The sequence below is a fragment of the Mya arenaria genome, chromosome 11 (genome assembly GCF_026914265.1).
Source record: "Mya arenaria isolate MELC-2E11 chromosome 11, ASM2691426v1".
NCBI classification, from domain to species: domain Eukaryota; kingdom Metazoa; phylum Mollusca; class Bivalvia; order Myida; family Myidae; genus Mya; species Mya arenaria.
The window spans coordinates 69,806,874-69,831,682 of record NC_069132.1 but is presented as its reverse complement, the minus strand read 5'-3'; the positions used below and the strand labels follow the sequence as shown (position 1 = coordinate 69,831,682).

Sequence of the window (24,809 nt, the reverse complement as noted above, 5' to 3'; positions counted from 1 at the left end):
TGTGGATGGGGCTGGGGGTAAGTGTATGAGTGTTGTATTCAAGTTGAGGAATGGGGATGGGGCTGGGGGTTAGTGTATGAGTGTTGTATTCAAGTTGAGGACTGGGGATAGTTGGTGGGAGTTAGTGTATGAGTGTTGTATCCCAGTTGAGGACTGGGGATGGGGCTGGGGGTAAGTGTATGAGTGTTGTTTCCCAGTTGAGGACTGTGGATGGGGCTGGGGTAAGAGTATGAGTGTTGTATTCAAATTGAGGAAAGGGGATGGGGCTGGGGGTTAGTGTATGAGTGTTGTATCCCAATTGAGGAAGGGGACTGGGGGTTTGTGTATGAGTGCTGTATCCCATTTTAGGACTGGTGATGAGGGTGGGGGTTTGTGTATGAGTGTTGTATCCCAGTTGAGGAATGGGACTGGTTGTTAGTGTATCAGTGTTGAACCCAGTTGAGGAATGGGAATGGGGATGGGGGTGGGGGTAAGATTATCAGTGTTCTATACCAGTTGAGGAATGGCAATGGGGTTGGGGGAGGGGGTAGGATTTTCAGTGTTGTATACCAGTTGAGGACTGGGAATGGGGTGGGGGAGGGGGTAAGATTGTCAGTGTTGTATACCAGTTGAGGAATGGGATTGGGGATGGGGGAGGGGGTAAGTTTATCATTGTTGTATCCAGTTGAGGAATGGGGATGGGGTTGGGGCTAGTGTACTTTGTATAGCACTGGCAACGGTGCATCTGTTACCTGTTTTTTAACCTCCTTCAAAAACATCATTTATTACTTTGTGGTTGGGGGAGGAGGGTATGGGGAGATAGTCATGTGACTTACCACTTGCTTTCATAACCCATAAGCCCATTTACTTTATTGACTTGTTTTAAAACACTTTGAGTTGTCAAAATCTTCACATTATTTAAAGTACCTTCTCTGATTTTCAACAATGCAACTTCATCCAAGTTTTTGCTCTCTGATATGCCTGTCATTGCCACAGATTAGGATCAAGGGTGAAATATTAAATAGCATGGTGTGGCTTGGTAACACAGAAACAGATAAATACAATCTACTTAGCTACAAAAGTGAAATTGGCAGCATATTTAAAATGGCCAGCACTTGTCAAAGAAATGTTGCGATATCTCTGTACCCTTTAACACCTGTGTAAGTAGGGGTTCTAGGTAACAAAGGGCCAGTTTGGTATGTGGTAAAGGTACACGAATGCTTAAATATGAATGTGAAATTGCTTTGATTGAGTTTTTGTTCAAACATTTGCATTTCAATTACTTAAGATATTTAACCCATATTAGAAAGAAAAAATGTTGGTTTTATTTTTTGAAAGCATGTCGTCTTTTCACAATGTATGCGAATTAAACGTCATTGTGACAGGTGGAATATCTTTAATGTAAAAAGTATATTTAAAGGGACATATATTGAAGCATTTTCTCAAAATTTCATGCAAAAGACAAACCTAGTTGTTATATTGTAATGGTGTATTTTTCAGTGAGCGTGCAGATCCAAGCTCAAAACCCGACTTCAGGAAGCGACTCACAGAGGGGGCCAATATCAACAAGTCACTTGTCACTCTCGGATATGTCATCAAAACTCTAGGTTAGTAATTTATAAGAGGGGGTATTCTTACTTCAAGTACTACTTACAATGCTCTTGAGTTCTGAATATGACTGGCAATCATTAAGAAAGAATAGTTCATGAAATAATGAGAGTTAACAGAAGGGAGAAGAAGATGGTGTTTTAAGCTTTTAATGTCAACTTTTGAAATACAGAGATAAGTCAAGACATCAGTTGCGCTGTCCGTTAAGAGCTGTTAGTTTGTTGTTTAGCCTTTCTGTCAGTTGCTCTGCAAATTCAGCTGCCATTTGTTCTGTCAGGTTGAGCTGTCTGTTGTTTTGTTATATAGCTGTCTGTTGTGTCGTGATTGAGCTGTTGGTAGGTCCGTCATCGAGCTGTCAGTTGTTCTGCCAGTCCTTCTATCATTGAACTGTTGGTAAGTATGTCATTGATCTGTCAGTTGTTCTGTCATTGATCTGTCAGTTGTTCTGTCATTGAGTAATTGAGTCATCTGTTATTTTGTCATTGAGATGGGTGTTGTTCTGTCATTGAGATGGCTGTTGTTCTGTCGTTGAGCCCTCTGTTCCTTTGTTGTTAATATATGGGAATTGTTCTATTATTGAGCTGGCAGTTGTTTTGTCATTAAGAGGGGTGTTGTTCTGTCATTGAGCTGTCAGCTGTTCTGTCATTGAGCAGTCAGTTGTTTTTGTAATTGAGTTGTCAGTTGTTCTGTCATTGAGTGGTCAGTTGTTCTGTCATTGAGCCCTCTGTTCTTTTGTCATTAAGATGGGTGTTTCTGTCATTGAGCTGTCAGTTGTTTTGTCATTGAGTTGTCAGAAGTTCTGTCACTGAGTTGTCAGAAGTTCTGTCATTGAGCCATCTGTTATTTTGTCATTAAGATGGGTGTTGTTCTGTCATAGAGCTGGCAGTTTTCTGTCATTGAGGTGTCAGCTGTCAGTAGTTCTGTCATTGAGCTGTCAGTTGTTTTCTCATTGAGCTTTTATATGTTCTGTCTGTCCTTAGGTCTGGTAGTTTGTAGACATTGGCCTGTTTGCACAGCAACAGAGAGATTGGCTTGTCACTTAAGACTGTAAAACTTCAGGAGTAGGGTGCCCTATGATGAACAGTAGATGATGGTTAAGATAACCTGTGATGCTGAGCTGAGTCTTACCAAAATTTGTTCACAGATTAAAACCCGAAATGTTTCTCTCAACCTTGATGTTCATGAAAACTTATTTATTATCCACCTATTTATAACAAAAGTCCATTTAGTGGGCATATTTTGTCTAACAAACATCTCTCAAACTCGATATTTGTTCAATATATGTTTTTAAGAGCCCAAGTTATTTCGTAATATTGAATAGATTATTAACTAAAAATGATAATTAGTGTCTGATCTCTAAGTTTAGTAGAATCTGGTAGGTCAGAATGATATACAAAAGCTGAAGAAATAATCACCTCCTTGGAGACATTTGGAGCCCATTCCCTCCATAAATAATAATCGTTCAGAAGGCTATACAAAAATGATTAATGTTCTAATTAATTCTTCATTAACATACTCTTTTTATATGTTATGAAATAAGCAAATATAAAAAAAGTTAGGACAATATGTATTTTTATACCATAGGAGGTTTTTCATGAAGCTAATAAAGGCGGCTAGTCTGTAAAAAAGTGGGCTGGATTCTTTTAATGGCTCAATGGAAAAATGAGCTTTAGAAACCTAGAGATCTATTATAAACCATGAAATGTCTTCATAACTTGTAATAAATGATAATAATTCCATTCCAAACTGCTAATATCATGCCTGGGTGTAAAGGGCTTATGAATGGATATTGAGTACCCTGTATATTTTAACACAATATTGGAATGAGAAGTGACATCAAACATGATAAATCACTTTCTTTATTGCCTGTTATATATTTATCTGATAGCGAATATGAAAAATGAAATCTTGTTGAAACTTTGTATTGACAAAAAGCATACAGTTATTTCTTTGTAAAATGTTAAGCAGGCGTTTATTAATGAGAGAGTTGTATATATATATACATTTTTAATGGTAGTGAATAACCTTATTTTGTATAATTGTCACTCCGAGTATTGTTTTGTTAAAGAATGAATTTGTGTGAGGGCTTTTAAGCATATATATAAGGGCTTGAAATAAGCATTATAAGTTTGATTATTAAGGGAATGACTCAAGTGAGACTTAATTATACAGATCCTGTTGTTATTGTTATTATTATCAGGTTCTTGTGATTAAGTAGAAAATATTAGCATTTAAAAAAATACTGAATTTCTTCACTTCCGCTTTTTAGGCTTAAGAATTAGTATTTGAAATATAAATATTTTTAGAATAGATCAAAAGTATATACCTTAAAGCTAATAACCATTTTCCTAAGGAAATAATTGGCGCAGAAGTTTTATTTTCATTCGAGTTCATTTTTGGAGTAGGAGGGTAGGGGTGGGGGATGGGATATAGGAGGAGAGGGCGTACATGTAATTGGGGTGGGGTTGGGTGGAGGAAGTTTGGAGAGGGATTGTCTTTGTCTTTTGGAACCTGTTGATTTAAAAGTCCCTGATATATATATCAGCTCATCTGATATGTGAAGAAATGAAGTTGAGGTATTGTCATACTCTTGGTGTTGTTGTATTCTTCAGAATAGTGCATTTTTTTAACCTTGGCTGTAACTTAAAGCTGCACTCTCACATGCTGACAGTTTTAACCTTGGCTGTAACTTAAAGCTGCACTCTCACATGCTCACAGTTTTAACCTTGGCTGTAACTTAAAGCTGCACTCTCACATGCTCACAGTTTTGACCTTGGCTGTAACTTAAAGCTGCACTCTCACATGCTCACAGTTTTAACCTTGGCTGTAACTTAAAGCTGCCCTCTCACATGCTCACAGTTTTAACCTTGGCTGTAACTTAAAGCTGCACTCTCACATGCTCACAGTCTTAACCTTGGCTGTAACTTAAAGCTGCACTCTCACATGCTCACAGTTTTAACCTTGGCTGTAACTTAAAGCTTCACTCTCACATGCTCACAGTCTTGACCTTGGCTGTAACTTAAAGCTGCACTCTCACATGCTCACAGTCTTAACCTTGGCTGTAACTTAAAGCTGCACTCTCACATGCTCACAGTTTTAACCTTGGCTGTAACTTATAGCTGCACTCTCACATGCTCACAGTTTTAACCTTGGCTGTAACTTAAAGCTGCACTCTCACATGCTCACAGTTTTGACCTTGGCTGTAACTTAAAGCTGCACTCTCACATGCTCACAGTCTTGACCTTGGCTGTAACTTAAAGCTGCACTCTCACATGCTCACAGTCTTAACCTTGGCTGTAACTTAAAGATGCACTCTCACATGCTCACAGTTTTAACCTTGGCTGTAACTTATAGCTGCACTCTCACATGCTCACAGTTTTAACCTTGGCTGTAACTTAAAGCTGCACTCTCACATGCTCACAGTTTTAACCTTTTTTTATTTTTTGGTCTTAGAATCAGCTCATTTTGGCTTCAGTGCCTTCAATTTATTCCTATAAGATAACTCACAACTCAACAGATCTGCCAACATTTCATTTTTCTTAAAGTGTTTTACCATAAAACATCAGTTTTCAAAATTAGATATGAAAAACTATGATCTGCTCTTTTGTCAGCAGTCTTATATCACTGGTTTCCAGACATTTACACAAAATATCTATTCCATTTCAAATTGTCATTCCAAGAAAAAGTTGTCAAAACAACCAGTCTATGAGACTCAGTTTTAAATTAAATTCAGTATTCATTTTGCCCGAAAATACTGACATGTGAATCAAGGTCTGTAACTCTAATTTGAATGATTTTTGATGTATGCCCTTTTATTGAAAACACAACAATTAAATGCAAAAACTTAACCTTGACCATAACTTAGAAACTGTTGAAGATATTCAAGTGAAACTTGGTACATATGTTGCTGGAGAAAATTCTGCACAATATTTTGTACCTTTTTAAAAAAAATACCACTCACACAATAAAATGCAAAACCTTAACATAATTGACCTTAACTTAGAAACTGTTCAAGACATTCAAACGGAACCTGGCACATATGTTGCTAGAGAAAATAGTGCACATGTAAAGCAAGTCCCATAACTCTGGTTTTAATAACTTGCTTGTAATGCCCCTTTCACAAAAAAATCAAGCAAATTGGCACGTAAAAGTGTTCATTCAATGGCTTTCTTGTTGTAGTTAAACAATCATTTAACATGGTGAAAAATCATGCAGAGGATCGGAGTTATTGTACTGTTAAAAGCCCCTCTATATATAGTGTACTAATAAAAGCAATTTAATGCGGTAATGTACAATATTGGGTGAGAAACAGTCCAATTATTTCTCATTGTATCAACTTTTTAAGTAAACACTTCATGTTTGCTAAATTACACTTACAAATTGATAAGCAATTGGCATACATTCCTGTCCCTATATAGATCCAAGCCCACAAACCCATGTCTTAAATACTTTGTCAATATTGGCACAGATTTATGTAACTTTTTAAACAAAACGTTGTAATAAACTCAAGGGGATAGATCCGGCATGTATAAAAAGGTCATGGGTTAATAACAGGGAGTTGGAACGAGGACCTGTAGGGGGCATAAGTAAAACATTTATGAAAGGGAGTAAAATATGTTAAATATAACATTACAGTTATCCCACAGAAATGGAGAAAAAATACTTTTAGTCTTCATGACCACTTTGTATTTAACTAATGCTTTAAAGCTGCACTCTCACAGATTGATAGTTTTCACTTTTTTTGTACATTTTGTCTCAGAATCAGCTGTTTTTGTTACCAATGCCTTCAATTCATTTATATAAGATATCTCTCAATAGAAGAGATCTCAATCGTTTGGGAAAAGTGCTGAAATTCCATTTTTTCTTAAGACCACCAAATTTCCGTTCACAGAAATTGATAAACAATGGAATGACTTCATATTTTCAGTCCATGTCTGTAACCTTTTAGTGTTAAAATCCTTAATGAAAATATGTAGGATTTACTGGTAGTCAAAATATCTACAGATTTTCAAGGATATATTTACAATGCTAAAATGTCTAACATACTTTGCAGTTCACTTACATAATTTCGACATAAGTCAAAATCTCTTGAAGTATTTATTCCATTGTCACTGAGACAGGAAAACTGCCAGAATATTTCACTTGTTTACTTTTGAAAGATTTTAAACAGACAGTGAATGGGCTTTATTTTACAACACTGTCATTTTCACATGGGTTTAATGGTTTGTGTCATATTCAAAGTGTTCAACTCCCAAGTGTGGGGTCCCATCAAAGAACAATAAATGGACGGTATTTTAAAAATGTACGAATAAAAATATTTGGAAATAAAAGTAAATAAAGGTGTTTTCTCATTTATGATGTCTTAAAGTGACAACAGTCACATTATAAGAAGTCAGAGACCCTCCTTTTAATGGTTGTATCTGGTGTTCACAGGTTTTTATCATAATCCCTGAGTAACAATGATGTTATATATTCTGAGAATTGATAAAGATATTTTACAAAGAAAAATTGACTTAACAAGTTAAAATTCCGATTAAATCTGTGAAAGTACCATAATATTAAAGTGAATTTTCTGATCTTAAAGCTGAGCTCTCACAGATTGAACGTTTTGACAACTTTTTTAATTTCGATCATGGAATGAGCCAATTTTTGCGAAAAATCCATGGAAACCCGTTATATAAGACTGCTGACAAAAAAATTAGATTGCAAACTTTTATATTTAAGTTCAAAAATGGTGTTTTGTGCCTTTTTCTTAAACCATTTAAGCCATAAAACATTGATTTTCGAACGGAAATATGAAAATCTGCGATCACATCTTTTACCAGCAATCTTATATCACTAGTTTGTAGATATGAACGCAAACATTTGCTCTTTCCAAGACAAAAAATAAAAAAGTTGTAAAAATGGTAAATCTGTGAGAGTGAAACTTTAAAGTATTATGCTGTATGTTTGTTGACAACATGGCCAAATGGTATCCAGCATATCATTGTTTTGTCCCATCTGTGAATGACTAATGGTCACTCAGTGTTAAGTTGCTTTTAGAATTGTTCAATCCGCTTTCATAAAAGTTCAGATCAGCAAGTCAGTACACCCAAACTGTAACATTATTTTGAATTTGGAATATTTTTGCCATTAAGTAGAACAAATTGTCCTGTTCTGGAGAATTTCAAGTGATTTTTCCCACAATTATACAGACCAAAGACCTCATTTGCTGACCTTCAAGGTCAAGGCCACATTTTAAGATCAAAAGTCATATAATTGTGCATACATTCTAAAATCTATGCCTGAAATAAAGTCATTGAAAGTTAATTTTGTACTGTGCCAAACTTTATCAAACTTACACAAAGCTAGATTATTTTATTTCTACTACCAGTACTCTCTATTTCAGCTGAGCGATCACTCCTGTCTTGGGAAACAGATGACATGGGCTCACTCCAGAGTTTTTCTGCCAGTGGGGGAGGGGAGTCCCAGGCTAGCTCCACCCCAGGACCAAATAAACAACGCATGCCTTACATTCCATATAGAGACTCTGTCCTTACTTGGTTGCTTAAAGACAGCCTCGGGGGAAACGCTAAAACCATCATGATTGCCAGTAAGTGAGCTGTCTGTTTTTCATTACTGGTATATTAAAGGATATTTTGGGTAAGATGATATTCCTGGTAATAAAGTTGACACATTAACTTATTAAGTCTGAAACTTGTTTAACATTCTCTTAAAAAACACTTAATCTTAAATTTTATATATTGTTCCAAATCAAGATTGTTTAAAAGAACACATATACAATTATTTTGATGTTGGTAAAAATTATGATTTTATAGCCAGTTTCTAAATATCAAAAGGGAGGCAACCCATATAAGCTATAACTTGTATAGCCAGAAATTACCTCCCTTACCTACTTTTTAGCCATTACTCCTGCCAGCCAGTATTACAGTGAAAGTATTAGCACACTTCGATACGCCCAGCGTGCCAAAAATATCATCAACAAACCACACATAAACGAGGTAATAATGATGATAATGTTTTTATATATCTCTATATATAAATATATATATAAACTATTCGTTAGATAACATTTTAAGGTCTGGTTACACATGCTTTATTATTTAAGATGAATCCTGTTAATATTTGTTTTAAATAATTTTGTTGGTAAAGAGCTTAGGAAATGTAGAGGATAAAAGAAACGCTTTACTTAGCTTGTGTTTTAAATGTTACATGATATCCAACAATAAACAAATATTGACTTGACTTGATATAAGACAATATAATACGTTCTTTTCACAACAAATTTGGCTCTGAAAGGGTTATAACTTTTTCTTAGCTCTTTTCTCATTAATGAATGTCTCAGCATTTACGGCAAAGGTATTGTAGAACAACATTACTGTTGGCTATAACTCAGAAACAGTCTAAAATATCCATGTAGTTGTGCTTATACTGACAGTGACTGTACGAATCAATCAATATGTCAATTCTTTTTAATAATTTTCTGTCGCAGGACAGCAATGTAGCGCTGATTCGAGAACTCAGGAAGGAAATTGGAAGACTCCATGGAATGTTGGCATCAGCTCAGAAGGTTAGTTTGTTTCAATTGTAACATATTTTTTAAAACAAAAACAGATCAAGGTTATATGTCATAGCCTTAGTGTTAGTATTTATGATCGTTGTCAATGTGCACAAAACTTTTAACTGTTCAGTATATTCATATTAAACTTGGTACACAGGTTGCCAGTTACAGTACACAAATAAACAGCAACTAAATATTTACAGACTAAGAGTGCATTGGCACACATTTTTGATTTGTTGTTTGCTAATTGCAAGCTTAAAAGATGCATGAAAGACTGCAATGAATCTATTAAGTTTTCACGTTGGAGCTTTTTGCATTTGTTGCCTGCTTTTTCTAAGCTTTAAAGATGCATGAAAGACTATTCAATGAACCTGTTGTGCTTTCATGTTAGAGCTTTATGCAAATATTGCTTGCTAATTGCAAGCTTGCAAGAAAGACCATGCTGTGGATCTATCACTGTCAAGATGTTAAACCTTGAAACAAACATCACCATTGGCACACATTTTTGATTTGTTGTTTGCTAATTGTAAGCTTGTAAGATGCATGAAAGACTGTGCAATGAATTTATTAAGCTTTCATGTTGGAGCTTTTTGCATTTGTTGCTTGCTTATTGCAAGCTTAAATGATGCGTAAAAGACCGTGCAATGGATCTGTCAGCTAAACACCTTGAAACAAACATCACCATTTATGATATTGTTAATTATACTTTTGTAAGTGAGAGTAGCTCAGTTTTATCCTCTGATTGTGTAAATATTTTTAAGAGATACTTGAGTGTATTTGTTGATAAACCTTAATTAATGACAGAATTTTAACAGTGAATAATCATTATTAAAATAATCTTTAAGGGTCAGTATGATTTTCCTTTCTTAAAAAAGAAGGCAGCATTTTAAGAAACTGAGGGGACTAAAACATATAATTATGAAAATTTTGTGCATAGTCTTAGGAAATATTTCATGCACAAAATAATATTAAACCTTTCAGCCAAGCAACTTTCAGCATGATGAAATAGGGGACATATTTTTGTATGTCCCAAGTTTATCAGGGGACCAAAACACAGAAAAGGTATTCCTGCATAACCTGGGTGTATTAACAGATATTCGGAAACAACCTCTTTGTAGCACTATAGAACATAATATCATGTAGCCCTCACCCAGTAACTGTTTTTTGTGTGTTTGTTATAATGTATTATTTATATTATTTTTAGCTTGTCTAATTTCGATGACAAAAAATTGAGTTATTGACTAGCCTTTGTGTTGTCACTAGGGCATGCTAAAACTTTAACCTTGGCCTTTACTCATAAACTGCTCAAGATGTTCACATGAAACTTGGTTACATCTTACGTCCAGTGACAGTATGCACATCTTTGGCAAGACCCATAACTCTGGATTTATTAAGTGTTGAGTTATGCCCTTAGTTTGACTAAAATCAACAACAGACTAGTGCTGGCTTTCACTCTGAACTGCTCTTATTTTTAAAAAATCAAATGAATTTGTCATATCACCATTGTTGTCATTTGTTCAATAACATTTAATTAGTTTTATTCAATATTATTAACTTAAACCATTAAATTTTCACTTGAAACATTTCTATCAGTGCTCACACACACATGTAAGAAATTCCCTAGCTCTGACTTAAATAAGTGTCAACAATAAAAAAGTTCTAATAATTTACAAAAACTTAGAAATGGAACAAATTGTTCACACAGTGGTCGAAATTAGCACAAGCCCGCCAGCCCTGCACTGGTAAAATGTCTTCCGGGCTTACTCAAATTCTGAATATTATATAGCAGGGCTTGTTTAAAAATATGATTCCATGCAATAGTATAAGAATTCGGGCTTGTTCATCCAAAAGTCTTAATTTCGATGACTGTTCACATTTTTGTATCAAGGCCCATAACTCTGACTTAAATGATTGTTGTTGGAGGTTATGCCCCTTGTCTGACTGTGATGAGTAGACAAGTGTTATATCAGATGAGATGCTACTGTTTACAAAAGTTATTGTACAATTGAAGAAAAAATGTATCTTTTTTCCAGTTAACCTTTTATTTTAGAAGAATGCTGTGAATATGTACATTTGTAGAAGGTTTTGTTGTGAAAGTTTGTAGATGCAATTAGTATGCACTGTTTATCACTGATCTATTTATGTGCACTTGATTCTAAATGAGAATTATAATTCTGTTTGCACTCAATACTTATTGTCAATTATTCAAACAAAATATGATTGAAATGTGTCATTTTTCCTGCTTTAAAGGTCATTTAGTTTCATCCTTTGTGCGAAAACAATATTTCTATCTTTCAATTTTAGTTATGTAAAATTTGCGATAAAAATATTGCTGTTTCACATAATTCAGCACAATTTCATCAATACATTACTAGAAAGTGTCATTGACAAGATTTGATTCAATTCTTGAAGGCAATAAAATACCCAAGCTTTCTTGAGTTGTCAATTTTGGTTGATCAGCATTGTAATTCATAAACTGTGATACTCACTTACATGTAGCTTCAACAACAGCAGCATCAGTCAAAACCAACACATTTCACCAATTATATTGTTGCAACTTGTATAAAAATACTGACTGAAATTTCAAATTGATCAGATTGTTATTGTATCTGTTGCAGGCCGGGACAATAGTCAGTCTTCCAGAAGCAGACAATGCTGATATAGCGGAGAAGCTCCATGAAAATGAGGAAATGGTGAGTAGCGTCTTTTACAATTGAATTATATTCATGTTAATATCTAGTTAGATGTTAATTCATTCATTTGATTAGTAGTTTTTATATTATATAGACCTAAGAAAGCACTTAACAAGTCATACATACATTTGTATATGGGTGCTTTTCAAAATAATGAGGCAAAAGTGTGACATACGGGTTGAAAATTCAAACCCAGTTTTCATGATTGTCACCTATTTTACATTAAAGTAAATACTTCAAATTACAAGGAAATAACTTTGGGAAAGTATCAGGAAATACAAATCAAAAAATATTTTGACCTTAAATCCAAATATTGCGAACATTTCTTACAATATGTTGATTTATAAAAGTGTCTTATGACAAGAACCTAGCATAAATCAGATGCTTTTTCTGAATTTTATAATCAGTAATTGGTACCTGTGTGTAGTCATGTGCATAATAACTCAGTTGTTTAAGAAAATTTAAAAAAAATCAACACATTTTTTCTAAATTTGAAACCAAAAATAAATTGTTACCTCACAAAGTTTTTGCTGTAATTAAAACAAGAATCAAATAAGGGAAAAATCTACATTTACCTCACCTGATGCATTTTTATAGACCACATACCAAATTTCAAGAATGTATTGTAACTTACAATTGCCAAATTTTTCATTTCAAAATTGAACTATTTTTCGGTGCACAGGGGACACATATTGAAAGCCAATATAATATGCATTTATATTCACTTTTATGTTAATAAAAAATTATTGGTGATCAACTTAAGACATTTCAGTGTATATGATAGAGTGTATTCCTCAAAATTTCTTCAGTATCACATTTTTCACAACAATTTCCTCAAAATTCAACAGCATGTAATGATGCAAATGGAAAATAATGGCTAAGAGAACAACTTACAGCAAACAATCACATATATAACATTTATTACTTCATATTGAGTCCAAAAATAAGAAAATATCATCAATGGTAATATAAATTTGTACCAGAATTCATACATGTTTAGTACTTTGTTATGTAATGGAAAGGGTGCACAGGGGACAAATCAGAATGCAAGTAATATTTTATGCCCCCCTTCAAAGAAGAGGGGTATATTGCTTTGCACAGGCATGTCGGTATGTCGGTCGGTCGGTCCGTCGGTAGACCAAAGCTTGTCCGAGTGATAACTCAACAATTCCTGGACGTATGGTCATCAAACTTCACATGAAGGTTGGGCCTGACCAGTAGATGACCCCTATTGATTTTAGGGGTCATCGGGTCAAAGGTCAAGGTCACAGTGACCTTTAATGGTAAAATAATTTTAAAGCTTGTCCGAGTGATAACTCAACAATGCCTGCACCCATGGCCCTCAAGTTTGACATGAAGGTTGGGCCTGATCAGTAGATGACCCCTATTGTTTTTGGGGGTCATCAGGCCAAAGGTCAAGGTCACAGTGACCTTGAATGGTAAAAGGTTGTCCGAGTGATAACGTGACAATGCCTGCACCCATGGCCCTCAAACTTGACTTGGAGGTTGGGCCTGACCAGTAGCTGACCCCTATTGTTTTTGGGGGTCATCAGGCCAAAGGTCAAGGTCACAGTGACCTTGAATGGTAAAAGGTTGTCCGAGTGATATCGTGACAATGCCTGCACCCATGGCCCTCAAACTTGACTTGGAGGTTGGGCCTGACCAGTAGCTGACACCTATTGTTTTTTGGGCTCAATGGGTCAAAGGTCAAGGTCACAGTGACCTTGAATGGTAAAAGGTTGTTCGAGTGATAACTCAACAATGCCTGCACCCATGGCCCTCAAACTTGACTTGGAGGTTGGGCCTGACCAGTAGATGACCCCTATGGTTTTTGGGGGTCATTGGGCCAAAGGTCAAGTTCACAGTGACCTTGAATGGTAAAAGGTTGTCCGATTGATAACTCAACAATGCCTGCACCCATGGCCCTCAAACTTGACTTGGAGAATTGGCCTGACCAGGAGATGACCCCTATGGATTTGGGGGGTCATCTGGCCAAAGGTCAAGGTCACAGTGACCTTGAATGGTAAAAGGTTGTCCAATTGATAACTCGACAATGCCTGCACCTATGGCCCTCAAACTTGACTTGGAGGTTGGGCCTGGCCAGAAGATGGTCCCTATTGATTTAAGGGGTCATTGGGCCAAAGGTCAAGGTCACAGTGACCTGGAATGGTAAAAGGTTATCCGAGTGATAACTTGACAATGGCTGCACCCATGGCCCTCAAACTTGATTTGGAGGTTGAGCCCAGCCAGAAGATTGTCCCTATTAATTTTAGGGGTCATTGGGCCAAAGGTCAAGGTCACAGTGACCTTGAATGATAAAAGGTTGTCCAAGTGATAACTCAACAATGCCTGCACCCATGGCCCTCAAACTTGACATGGAGGTTGGGCCTGACCAGTAGATGACCCCTATTGATTTTAGGGGTCAAAGGTCAAGGTCACAGTGACCTTGAAAGCAAACTCGACAATTCTTGGACCTATGGTCATCAAACTTGACATGAAGGTTTGGCCTGCCCAGTAGATGACCCCTATCGACTTTGGGGGTCATCAGGCCAAGGTCAATGTCACAGTAATCTTTAACGCAAAAAAGTTAACAAATCTTCCCCCACTGATATCTCAACAATGCCTGAACCTATGATCATTAAACTTGACATGGATGTTTAGCCTGACCAGTAGATCACCCTTATTGATTTAGGATTCATAGAGTCAAAGGTCAAGGTCACAGTGATCTTGAATGGTAAAAGGTTGTCCGAGTGATAACTCAACAATGCCTGAACCCATGGCCTTCAAACTTGACTTGGAGTTGCATCTGACTTGTAGATGACCCCTTATGATTTAAGGGGTCATCGGGTCAAAGGTCAAGGTCACAGTGACCTTGAACGAAAAAAACTTGACTTGTGATAACTTGACAATGCCTGCACCCATGGCCCTCAAACTTGACATTTAGGTTTCTGGTGACCAGCTGATGACTCTGGATTTTGAGTTCATAGAGTCAAAGGTCATGACGGTCATAACACACTTTATCCTCACACTTTAATGGTCATAATCTTAAAACAGCAACAAATCAGCTGTCATTTTGGTCCATGCATATTTCATTCAATTTTCCATATAATCCTGACAACATGGCGCTCAGGGGGGGGGGGGGGCATAATGTTTGACAAACATCTCTTGTTTAATTATGTAATTATTTTTGTAACTAAATAACTTTTCCTGGTAAACATTTTTACAAGAAGAGGAACTGTACTTTCAGTAAAGCTTGAAACAATACTGAAAATGTTTGAAAGATTACATTAGAGCCTACAAAACAAAATTTCTAAACAATGAAATAAAATATGTCCACAGAGTGGAATAAAGTTTTTGGTCTCAATGCACCTGTTACCATTAAACACTTTTGTGAACATGTCTAAATTAAAAGATGCCTCTTTGCCTTTGGCATCCTATTCAATAGAATAGTATCTATTTTATTAGGCATTATTCAAGAATTAAATTCAAGAAAATTCTCAACTTTTGGTTTCCACAAGGATTTAAATTCACCTGGCTTTGACATGGTTTTACTTCGGTCCATTTTTAGGCGCTCAAATTGCCAAAGACTTTTCTTGCAACTCCACATATTCTTAGCATTGCTTGTGTATACTAGCTGCCTTTTTATTTTTTTCCTGATTTAGTTGGTGTGCCTACTTTTCTTGTAACTATGACTGACAGACATCACCAATTGTGTAACTTTCTACAACATGACTTTTTTTAAGACCTTCACTTTGGTGTGGCATTCTTTACCAGACGGTTAATTGTGGAGGCCCATGCCATGGAATCCCTCTGAAGGGGTTGTTTTGCATGTTGTGCTTTTTCTGAACCAATTCTGCTTCGACTGTGTGTGTTTATACCTTCTCATTTTAACCTTTCTCCTTTTATTCTGTCTGTCATTTTCTGGACTTTTGTTGTTTCCTCATTTCACTTCATTTTATTTCTTCTCTGCCTCCGCTTCTTTAGTTTCTCCTTTTCTTTTATTTGTAAATCATATATAGGATCTATTTGTCCTCTTTCTTAGGGTTTGAGCAATACCTGGAAAATTCTGCTCTTTTTCTCTAAGTATCTCGATCTCTGTCGTACATTTTCTGCAACTTTTGATCTTTCCTAAGTCATTCTCTGCGCTTCCTAGACTTCATTGTGTTAATGTTTTCAACAGTCTTTTCTTCATTTGTTTTCATATTTTCTATGTAATCTCTTTGGAAAAGAAAGCTTAACTACAAGCTTTTCCACTAGGGTACTTATTTCCTGTACAGAATTATAATCTGGTATATGTGCTATCCCTATAAAAAAAATGTCCCCTGTGCACTGAATTGAATCATATAATACCTTGCACATATAAAAGCATTACATGAATAACTTGATTCAATGTTTTTTAATTGTTATGATAAAATCAAAATAGAATATTTAAACAATATATGTTATCTTATGTGCCTCAATATTGAAACTGTATTTAAATTAATTTAATCAACCTTTAAAAGTAAACATTTCATGGCTTTATAATTAAATAATAAAAAAAACTATTTATAACACACTTACCATCAAGTTGCTAAACTATCAAGTGATGCCTAAATATAACATACACACTTCTCAGAGTGTGGAAATAGCACCATATTTGTCAGTTATGACATTTTATTGAAATCTGCTAAAACAGGGTGCACAGCAGGGGAGTCATTGCTTTAAACCATGCAGATGCTACAAATCTCAGTATGTGAGAGGCTGAAAACTGTTTTTGCATTTGTTGTAACTTTCTTTTCTGGGAAATACAGCAGAATATCATTTTATTGAAGAAATTATAGAAATCTGACAACTAACAACCAAAAAGGTGCACAGGGGACATTTTGGAGTAATAAGACATGCATCTGAGTTACGGACAAAATAATGTATGAAATAATAAAACTATGATATTTATATAAAGCTGACAGGTTAAAGTTATTAAAATAACATAGTAATTTAATATAAATAGTGCTTAAATGGAATGGTAGTGTTCTGAGGGGCAATGTGAATTAAATATTCCATCTTCTTTTTTAAATGAATGGGAGTCCGTCATATGACATTAAAATTTGGTTAAGTTAATACATATTTTTTTATTTGAAGTATGTTTTTTAAAATGAGAAAGGATTCAGTTACATAAAAAACAATACCAAAATACTATATCATTCAGTTTCAAAAAATAAAACACATTTGAATAAAGGTCTTCATGTAAAATGTCACACTTTTTTGGGTGCACAGGGGACAAATTTAGCAACATAATCTTACATAACTTTTTTGCTGATTGAGCCGTCCATTTGAAACTCAACAAGCCTGAAAAGACTTTCCAAAAGTGAAAGGAATTAAAGTTAGGAGAGATAAAAGAAAAAGCCTCATTATTTTGAAAAGCACCCATATATATGTTCTTATTTAAGGCTTCATTTGTCCAATACTTAGTGCTTTACTAGAATTAAAAAAAAAAGTTCTGCAATTTTGAATTGGGAATGGTTTTGTCAAATTGCGCTTCTGAAATATATACAAAGTTAAAAGGCAATTACAGATTGGTACCAATGCTGATATTGATTGCATTATATCATTGACATAAGAATGGTATGCTCAGTTATATAATTATTATTGATTGGATCATGGTAACTAATGATTGAATCATGGGAACTCAATCGAATCATAGGAACTTGAATCATGGGAACTTAATTGAATCATGGGAACTTAATTGAATCGAAACTTAATTTGATTGAATCATGGGAACTTGATTTATCATGGGAAATTGATTTATCAAGGGAACTTGATTGAATCATGGGAAACTTAATTGAATCATGGGAACTTGATTGAATCATGGGAACTTGATTGAATCATGGGAACTTGATTTATCATGGGAACTTGATTGAATCATGGGAACTTGATTGAATCATGGGAACTTGATTGAATCATGGGAACTTGATTGAATCATGGGAACTTGATTGAATCATGGGAACTTGATTTATCATGGGAACTTGATTGAATCATGGAAAACTTAAATGAATCATGGGAACTTGTTTGAATCATGGGAACTTGATTTATCATGGGAACTTGATTGAATCATGGGAACTTGATTGAATCATGGGAACTTGATTGAATCATGGGAACTTGATTTATCATGGGAACTTGATTGAATCATGGGAACTTGATTTATCATGGGAACTTGATTGAATCATGGAAAACTTAAATGAATCATGGGAACTTGTTTGAATCATGGGAACTTGATTTATCATGGGAACTTGATTGAATCATGGGAACTTGATTGAATCATGGGAACTTGATTTATCATGGAAACTAAATTGAGTCATGGAAACTTAATTTAATCATGGTAACTTGATTGAATCATGGGAACTTAATTGAATCACGGGAACTTAATTGAATCATAGATACTTAATTGAATCATGGGAACTTAATTGAGTCATGGTAACTTAATTAAATCATGGTAACTTGATTGAATCATGGGAACTTAATTGAATCACGGGAACTTAACTGAATCATAGATACTGAATTGAATCATAGAAACTTAATTCAATCTTAGAGTAAATCCATATATATACCAGTTTTGGGGCTATTTCTGTAAAGATCTGTTATTAGTCATTGAAGTGGAGCGTCTTTTATCTTACTAAGTCTCTTCAACCAAAATGATTGTACTGTTTCTTCATCACAATTAAATGGACACCCATTTACCTAATATTGCCAGAACTTCAAGTTTATTGAAGCTAAGTTTATTTATATAATTTTCATTAATCATAATAACCTCATTTAGTGTGTATATCATATATTGCTTCTGGTAACTGTAGGCGGCGCAACTAATCCAATCCTGGATGGGTAAATGGTCCTCTACACATGATATCATGAAGGTCAGTAAATTTGCACCAACAGGAATCTAAAATATCCATTTGCTTTACATTCCATTTTTCATAGTAGAAAAAATAAATAGCTAGACATTAGATGACATCAGTATGTTTTGAAAACAGTAGTCCTTGTGAAGCCTTCAAAGCATGGCCGACACAGAGATTACTCAGTTTGATGTCTGCTTTGTCTTCTGTCATTTTGGGCCTTACAAGTATTGAATGACTTGTGGTAGTGTCTCCAAACTTGGTATGCACATCATTGCCAGTGCATGTTCCCATTTAGATTAGGGCAAGATGACTTTGACTTGAAAAATGGTGAACTGCACTGGTGGCACGTCTGATTCCGAGAATTCTAGTTAACCTTAATTCTTAGATATTGAGCACTGTAGCTGTATTATTTGTTAATATTTTTGCTAGCTATGCTCATGTATTACAGTTTTGAGGTCATTGAGTAGACAATGACTTAGATCTTAAAGGGACTAGACACCAGATGGTCCCAAAATCACCAAATGCAGTAATTCAAGATGTTGACATTCTTCTTGTTTTCTTGCAATGGTGTCTTCTGGTGTCTTGTACCTTTAATGCTTCAATAAAGATAAATTCATTAATGTTTAAAAGGCTTATTATTATTTGGGACCTTGCCTTGTGCCTGTAAACATTTGTTTTCGACCAGTGGGCTTGTCCCTGTAGTTGTTTTTGTATTTGTGAATACAGGTAAGATGATAAAGATATTCTTTAAAACATACTGAGCATCAAGAACATGCCAATATTTTTTTCTCCATCAAACATGAACTTGTCTGTTGCTTATACTGTAAAACTCTTCCCTCAGGAGTCTGACTTAAGCATCAGAGGACTACGCAATCGGTCGAGCTCAATGGGGGTGATGATCGACTCTCAACTCCCGTACCTAGTCGGCATGGACGATGATGTTCTCAGCACTGGCATTGTCATCTTTCATCTCAAAGTATGTGAAATAGCTGGTATTTAGGCTTCTTGTTTCAAGAAAAATAATTATTGGATCGACTTACATTTTACCTTCGTGTTTCTTCAGCTTATAAAAACACAACGGGTATAATCATCATTGTTTTATAACAGATCAGCTGAAATATATTTGGGTCCCTAAACTATTTGTATTAATAATCTTCCTGGACATACTTCTTTAACAGTCCTAAAATTGGTATAACATGATCTGAAAATTTGGCATAATATTTTTGTTATGGTATAAATAGTGTATTCAAAGAAAGATATGTTTAGGATTATCGTGATAAACTGTTTATTGTTTTGTAAAATTTGCTGAATAAAATAAACATGTTAAGCATAAGATTTTTCAAGAAATTTGGACAATTATGTTCATGGTATTGTTGTTATCTTTATGAAATTTGTTATAACATATGCCACAAATAAGATCTGCCAGACTGGTGGTAGAATTTGAATTGTTCCAAGAAATATCATGAATCTGATTTGACAGATAAGAATTTTGTCTGTATACCAGCAGATTTTGATAGAAGTAAATCACATAGCTGTTTCTATATTGGGCAAAATTATGGAGATTTTAAGACAATTTGATTTGATTCTCATCTGTCTGCTCTTGTAGGGATGCAATCAACTTGCAATAGGTATAAACTCTGTGGAACTGATTTTCCAGAAGAAGTTGCATCATACAGAGTAAAACTATGCTTTATAACACAAAAGTACCTTTGTGCACTTAGCTCACTTATACAATTGTTATAATTATGTGTATTAAGTGACATACATTCAGTTGGTATTATTTTTTGGTTGCTTCAAACTAAACACAAGAATGTCACATGGTTAAAGTCTGATTAAATAATAACGAAATTCCGGGGGATTTTTTCCCCTGCCGGGGGATATGGCATGTATGAAATATGGTTATTAATGCTGCCTTTTGGATTCAGAGGGTTTTATTCCACTCGAGTGGATGTTTTCAGAATCTGCAGATAATAACCCATTAGAGTCCAATATGAAATTTAAAGCTTTAACCTGAACCATAACTCAAGAACTGTTAAAGATATTCACATTTAACTTGGTACAAATGTTGCCAGAGACAATACACACAAACACACCTAGGAGAGCTGATAACTCTGACTTCAATAATTGTTGGGTGATAAAAACAGGCGCGTGTTCGAGTTGCTTCCGGGGGGGCTCTTGTTCTCGTTACATAATCAAAATAGATAAAACACTGCAAAGAAATTCAGATTCAGTTTTAACGGTTATTGAATTCAGTTTAGCCAGTATGCAAATCTTTTCAGGAGGGAGAGACGTTGGTTGGTCGAGGGGATGCCGACGCACAGAGGGACATAGGTCGGTGGTTTGGTTATTATATAAGGCAATCTTTATTTAAAGGATGGATATTAAGTGTTGAGTGTGTTAAGTGCTTAACACCATATTGATTGTTCTGTGTTGTTGACATGATAGAACAGCCAAAATTCTGTGACTTGCTGCTAATAATACTTGATTGTGAATGTAATATAACTATATATATATTATACTGATCAGGTTCTGGCAGAAGTCCATATAACAATGGATGGAAATACTTTGTTATATTGTATAAAAGAGTTTAAACCCCACTGTTCAATTCCAGTTTTGGAGGGCCCTGGTATAGAGATTGAGCACTGTGCGATAGAGAATGCAACAGGGGAGGTAATACTGAGGCCCGGCCAGGGGGCCCTGTGTTCTGTCAATGGTCAGGAATGTACACAACCAACAAAACTCTCTCAGGGTAAGAAACACGCATAAGTTGGAAAGTAATTTCTAGCTTGTTGAGTAGAGAACAATTTGTTGTAAAATAAGTAATTTTCTTAGCATTTATCTTCAATGTTAAGTTGCAATCACCTCATTTTTTTTGGAAAGATTACATACTACTTTAGCTTATTCTTTTGAACTATTGTAATAAAAATCACAAATCTTCACTTTATGTGATGTGAATTAAATCATGTTAATTTTCAATATTAGAATTAAAAACTAACGTATTTCCCCGACTATAAGGCAATCCGCTTATAAGACGACACCCTAACTTTGCCCATGAGATCTGGTGTTTATTTTTTTAGACTCGTTTATAAGACGGGTATATAGTTTGAGCAAGATCACTGAATTTTACCCTGTTTTCAGGAGATTATGTGATACTTGGGGGAAATCAGGTCTTCCGTTTCAACAATCCTGCTGAGGCTGCCAAACTCAGGGAAAACAGACAAGTATGCAATTCTGTGCAAAAATATATATGGAAATTTTATTTCACATATTGTAAAATATCAAATTCCAATTATTTTCATTTATTGTAAAGCATATATATTAATCAGATGTTGTATATATTGTTAAATGCAATGGAAAAAGAATAGTAAGAACAGCAAATACATGGTTCGCACAGTCCTGGAAAAGTCCTGGAATTTGGTTTCGTCCTTGAAATGTACTTGAATTTAGGGGTACCTTGAAAAAAAGCCTTAAATATACTTGAATTTAACTGAAAATCCTTGAAATTTGACAAATGTCCTTGAAAATAGACAAAAACCTAAAAAGATTGACGATACTTTCGCCATTTGCAAGAAATTTCGGACATACGGGGACCCGGGTACGGTACGGTCCGGTCCGGTATTTATCATGTGCGCAGGTGCGTATTACGTCATCGGTTTTTGTACAAGATGGCCGCGGCCGAACAGACAGCGTCTTCCAACTCGAAAATTTGATTGTTAAGTCGACAAATTGTCACAATGGGGAAGTTTGGGAGGAAGTGTAGCTTTCAACACAAATGGATGGAAAAGTATAAGTGGGTAAAATCAACAACAGACCCCAAGAAAGCACGTTGTACTGTTTGTTTGAAAGATTTTGATGTCTGTAACATGGGTGAAAGTGCCCTTTCCTCGCATGCACAAGGATCGAAACATAAGAACGAAGAAATAAAAGATTCGATGGCATCAACTGGAATAGCTTTTCTTAAGGAAGAAGGAACAATATCAAATAAAAATGAAACAACACCCACAGATTTGAACAGTAATGTTGATTCCAGTTTGAATATTCCACCCCCACCCACCTCTAGTCAAAGTAAGCCAATGACAATTGACTCATTTGTTTTAAAAGCAGACACCAAAAATGCTGAGATCTTGTGGACACTGAATACCATCTGCAATCATCATTCATACAATTCTAACACAAGATATTGAGAAATTGTTCCGTACAATGTTTCCGGACATGGAACTTTCTAATAGAAAAAGTGATTTAAAGTAGATTGTAGACTGTTTGATTGTAGACATGCCGGATGATGATTATTTTGTTGTGTCATGTTATACGTTAAAGAACATTAAAGTGTTAATAAATGTATTGTTTTACTCTGTATTGTGTGTTTCTGGGTTATAATAATGTTGAAGCTACAAGGTTAGTTAATATTAACTGCAATATTGAGGATATGCACTATAAATACTTTGTCATTAAATGTTAAAATGGTACACTTTCAACCGCATAAAACGTCCTGGAAAAATCAATTTTATCCTTGAAAAGTCCTGGAAATGTACTGGAATTTTGAAATGGAAATTCTGTATGAACCATGAAATATCTTTTTCCTCTTGTAACAACGCTCAGAGTCCTAATGTGTGTATGGATTGAGGCATTAAAAGAAGAGAAAACCTCTCATTCTTATCGTTATATTTGCTGGTGTTATTTTCACTGCAGTAAAAGCAACTCAACTTCACTAATGTTTTACAAACAAGTTAAGTTGATTTGTATCTATTTCAGAGTCAAGGCAGCCTCAATACGCTTGGTGTAGGCTACCCCTCCTACAGCGGGCTCTCTCGGGCGAGCAGCTACAGCTCCATTGGTGGAGATGACTCAAACTATCTAAGCCCGCAGTCTCAACTGGCACGGTCATACCCAAAGTAATTATTTATACTAAAACAAATTGTTTAATTAAACAGTTTACAGTGGTCTGTATAAATTAGTTGTTTGAATGCAGGATATTTCTACCTTTAAAAGATTATAATACATTCTCATTCAAATAAAAAAACAGAAAGCATAATAAGATCTGATAACTTAAAGAAAGAATTTTCTTGCATTTTAAAAATTACATATGATGCAGTTAAATAAAAAGAACTCTGCTAGATTAGAATATACAGTCACTCAGTATCCATGTATAAAATTACAGCGTGTTTTTATACCCCCACAAACGAAGTTTGAGGGGGTATATAGGAGTGAGCTTGTCGGTCGGTCTGTCTGTCTGTCGGTCGGTCGGGCGGTCTGTCGGTTTTCATGATTTCCGGACGATAACTCATGAAAGGCTAGACAGATTTGAAAAATTTTTGGTACACAGGTGTAACATCAGAAGATACAGGTCAAGTTCGATATTGGGGCTGGTGGGGCCAAGGTCAAGGTCACTGTTACTAAAAATAGAATAACGGTTTCCGGACGATAACTCATGAAAGGCTTGACAGATTTGAAAAAAAATTTGGTACACAGGTGTAACATCAGAAGATACAGGTCAAGTTCGATATTGGGGCTGGTGGGGCCAAGGTCAAGGTCACTGTTAAAAAATAGAAAAACGGTTTCTGGACGATAACTCATGAAAGGCTAAACGGATTTGAACAATTTTTGGTACACAGGTGTAACATCAGAAGATACAGATCAAGTACGATATTGGGGCTGGTGGGGTCAAGGTCACTGTTACTTAAAATAGAAAAATGGTTTCCGGACGATAACTCATGAAAGGCTTGACAGATTTGAACATTTTTTGGTACACAGGTGTACATTTCAGAAGATACAGGTCAAGTTCGATATTGGGGCTGGTGGTGCCAAGGTCAAGGTCACTGTTACTAAAAATAGAAAAATGGTTTCTGCTTCATAACTTTAATTGGGCATGAGATATTGTGATGAAACTTGCTGTATAAGCAGCCTCTGTGGAGACAATGCTTGTGATTGAAAATGGGGCCAGTGGAGTAAAGGTTTTTGTGCACTGTTACGAAAATAGAAAAACGGTTTCCGGACAAACAATACATGCATGATAAAAGAAGATGCAGTGTGCAGTAACCTTGGAGTTATGGCCTCTATTCAAAGGAATGGTTTGCCATTCCTGTGTCCAGGCGGCATTTG

The 24,809-nt window shown here is 35.4% G+C and overlaps 1 protein-coding gene across 1 annotated transcript in view; it reads left to right on the top strand.

Annotated features, from left to right (window-relative positions):
* LOC128208736 (uncharacterized) overlaps positions 1-24,809 on the top strand; it is a 121,293-nt gene that overhangs the window by 28,569 nt on the left and 67,915 nt on the right. The window contains exons 10-20 of the mRNA XM_052912284.1: positions 1,484-1,586; positions 7,976-8,179; positions 8,491-8,588; positions 9,080-9,157; positions 11,767-11,841; positions 18,669-18,728; positions 19,552-19,686; positions 20,990-21,041; positions 21,322-21,459; positions 21,849-21,931; positions 23,463-23,602. Of these exons, the coding sequence (XP_052768244.1) occupies positions 1,484-1,586; positions 7,976-8,179; positions 8,491-8,588; positions 9,080-9,157; positions 11,767-11,841; positions 18,669-18,728; positions 19,552-19,686; positions 20,990-21,041; positions 21,322-21,459; positions 21,849-21,931; positions 23,463-23,602 (1,166 nt within the window). The remainder of the gene's footprint in view (positions 1-1,483; positions 1,587-7,975; positions 8,180-8,490; positions 8,589-9,079; positions 9,158-11,766; positions 11,842-18,668; positions 18,729-19,551; positions 19,687-20,989; positions 21,042-21,321; positions 21,460-21,848; positions 21,932-23,462; positions 23,603-24,809) is intronic.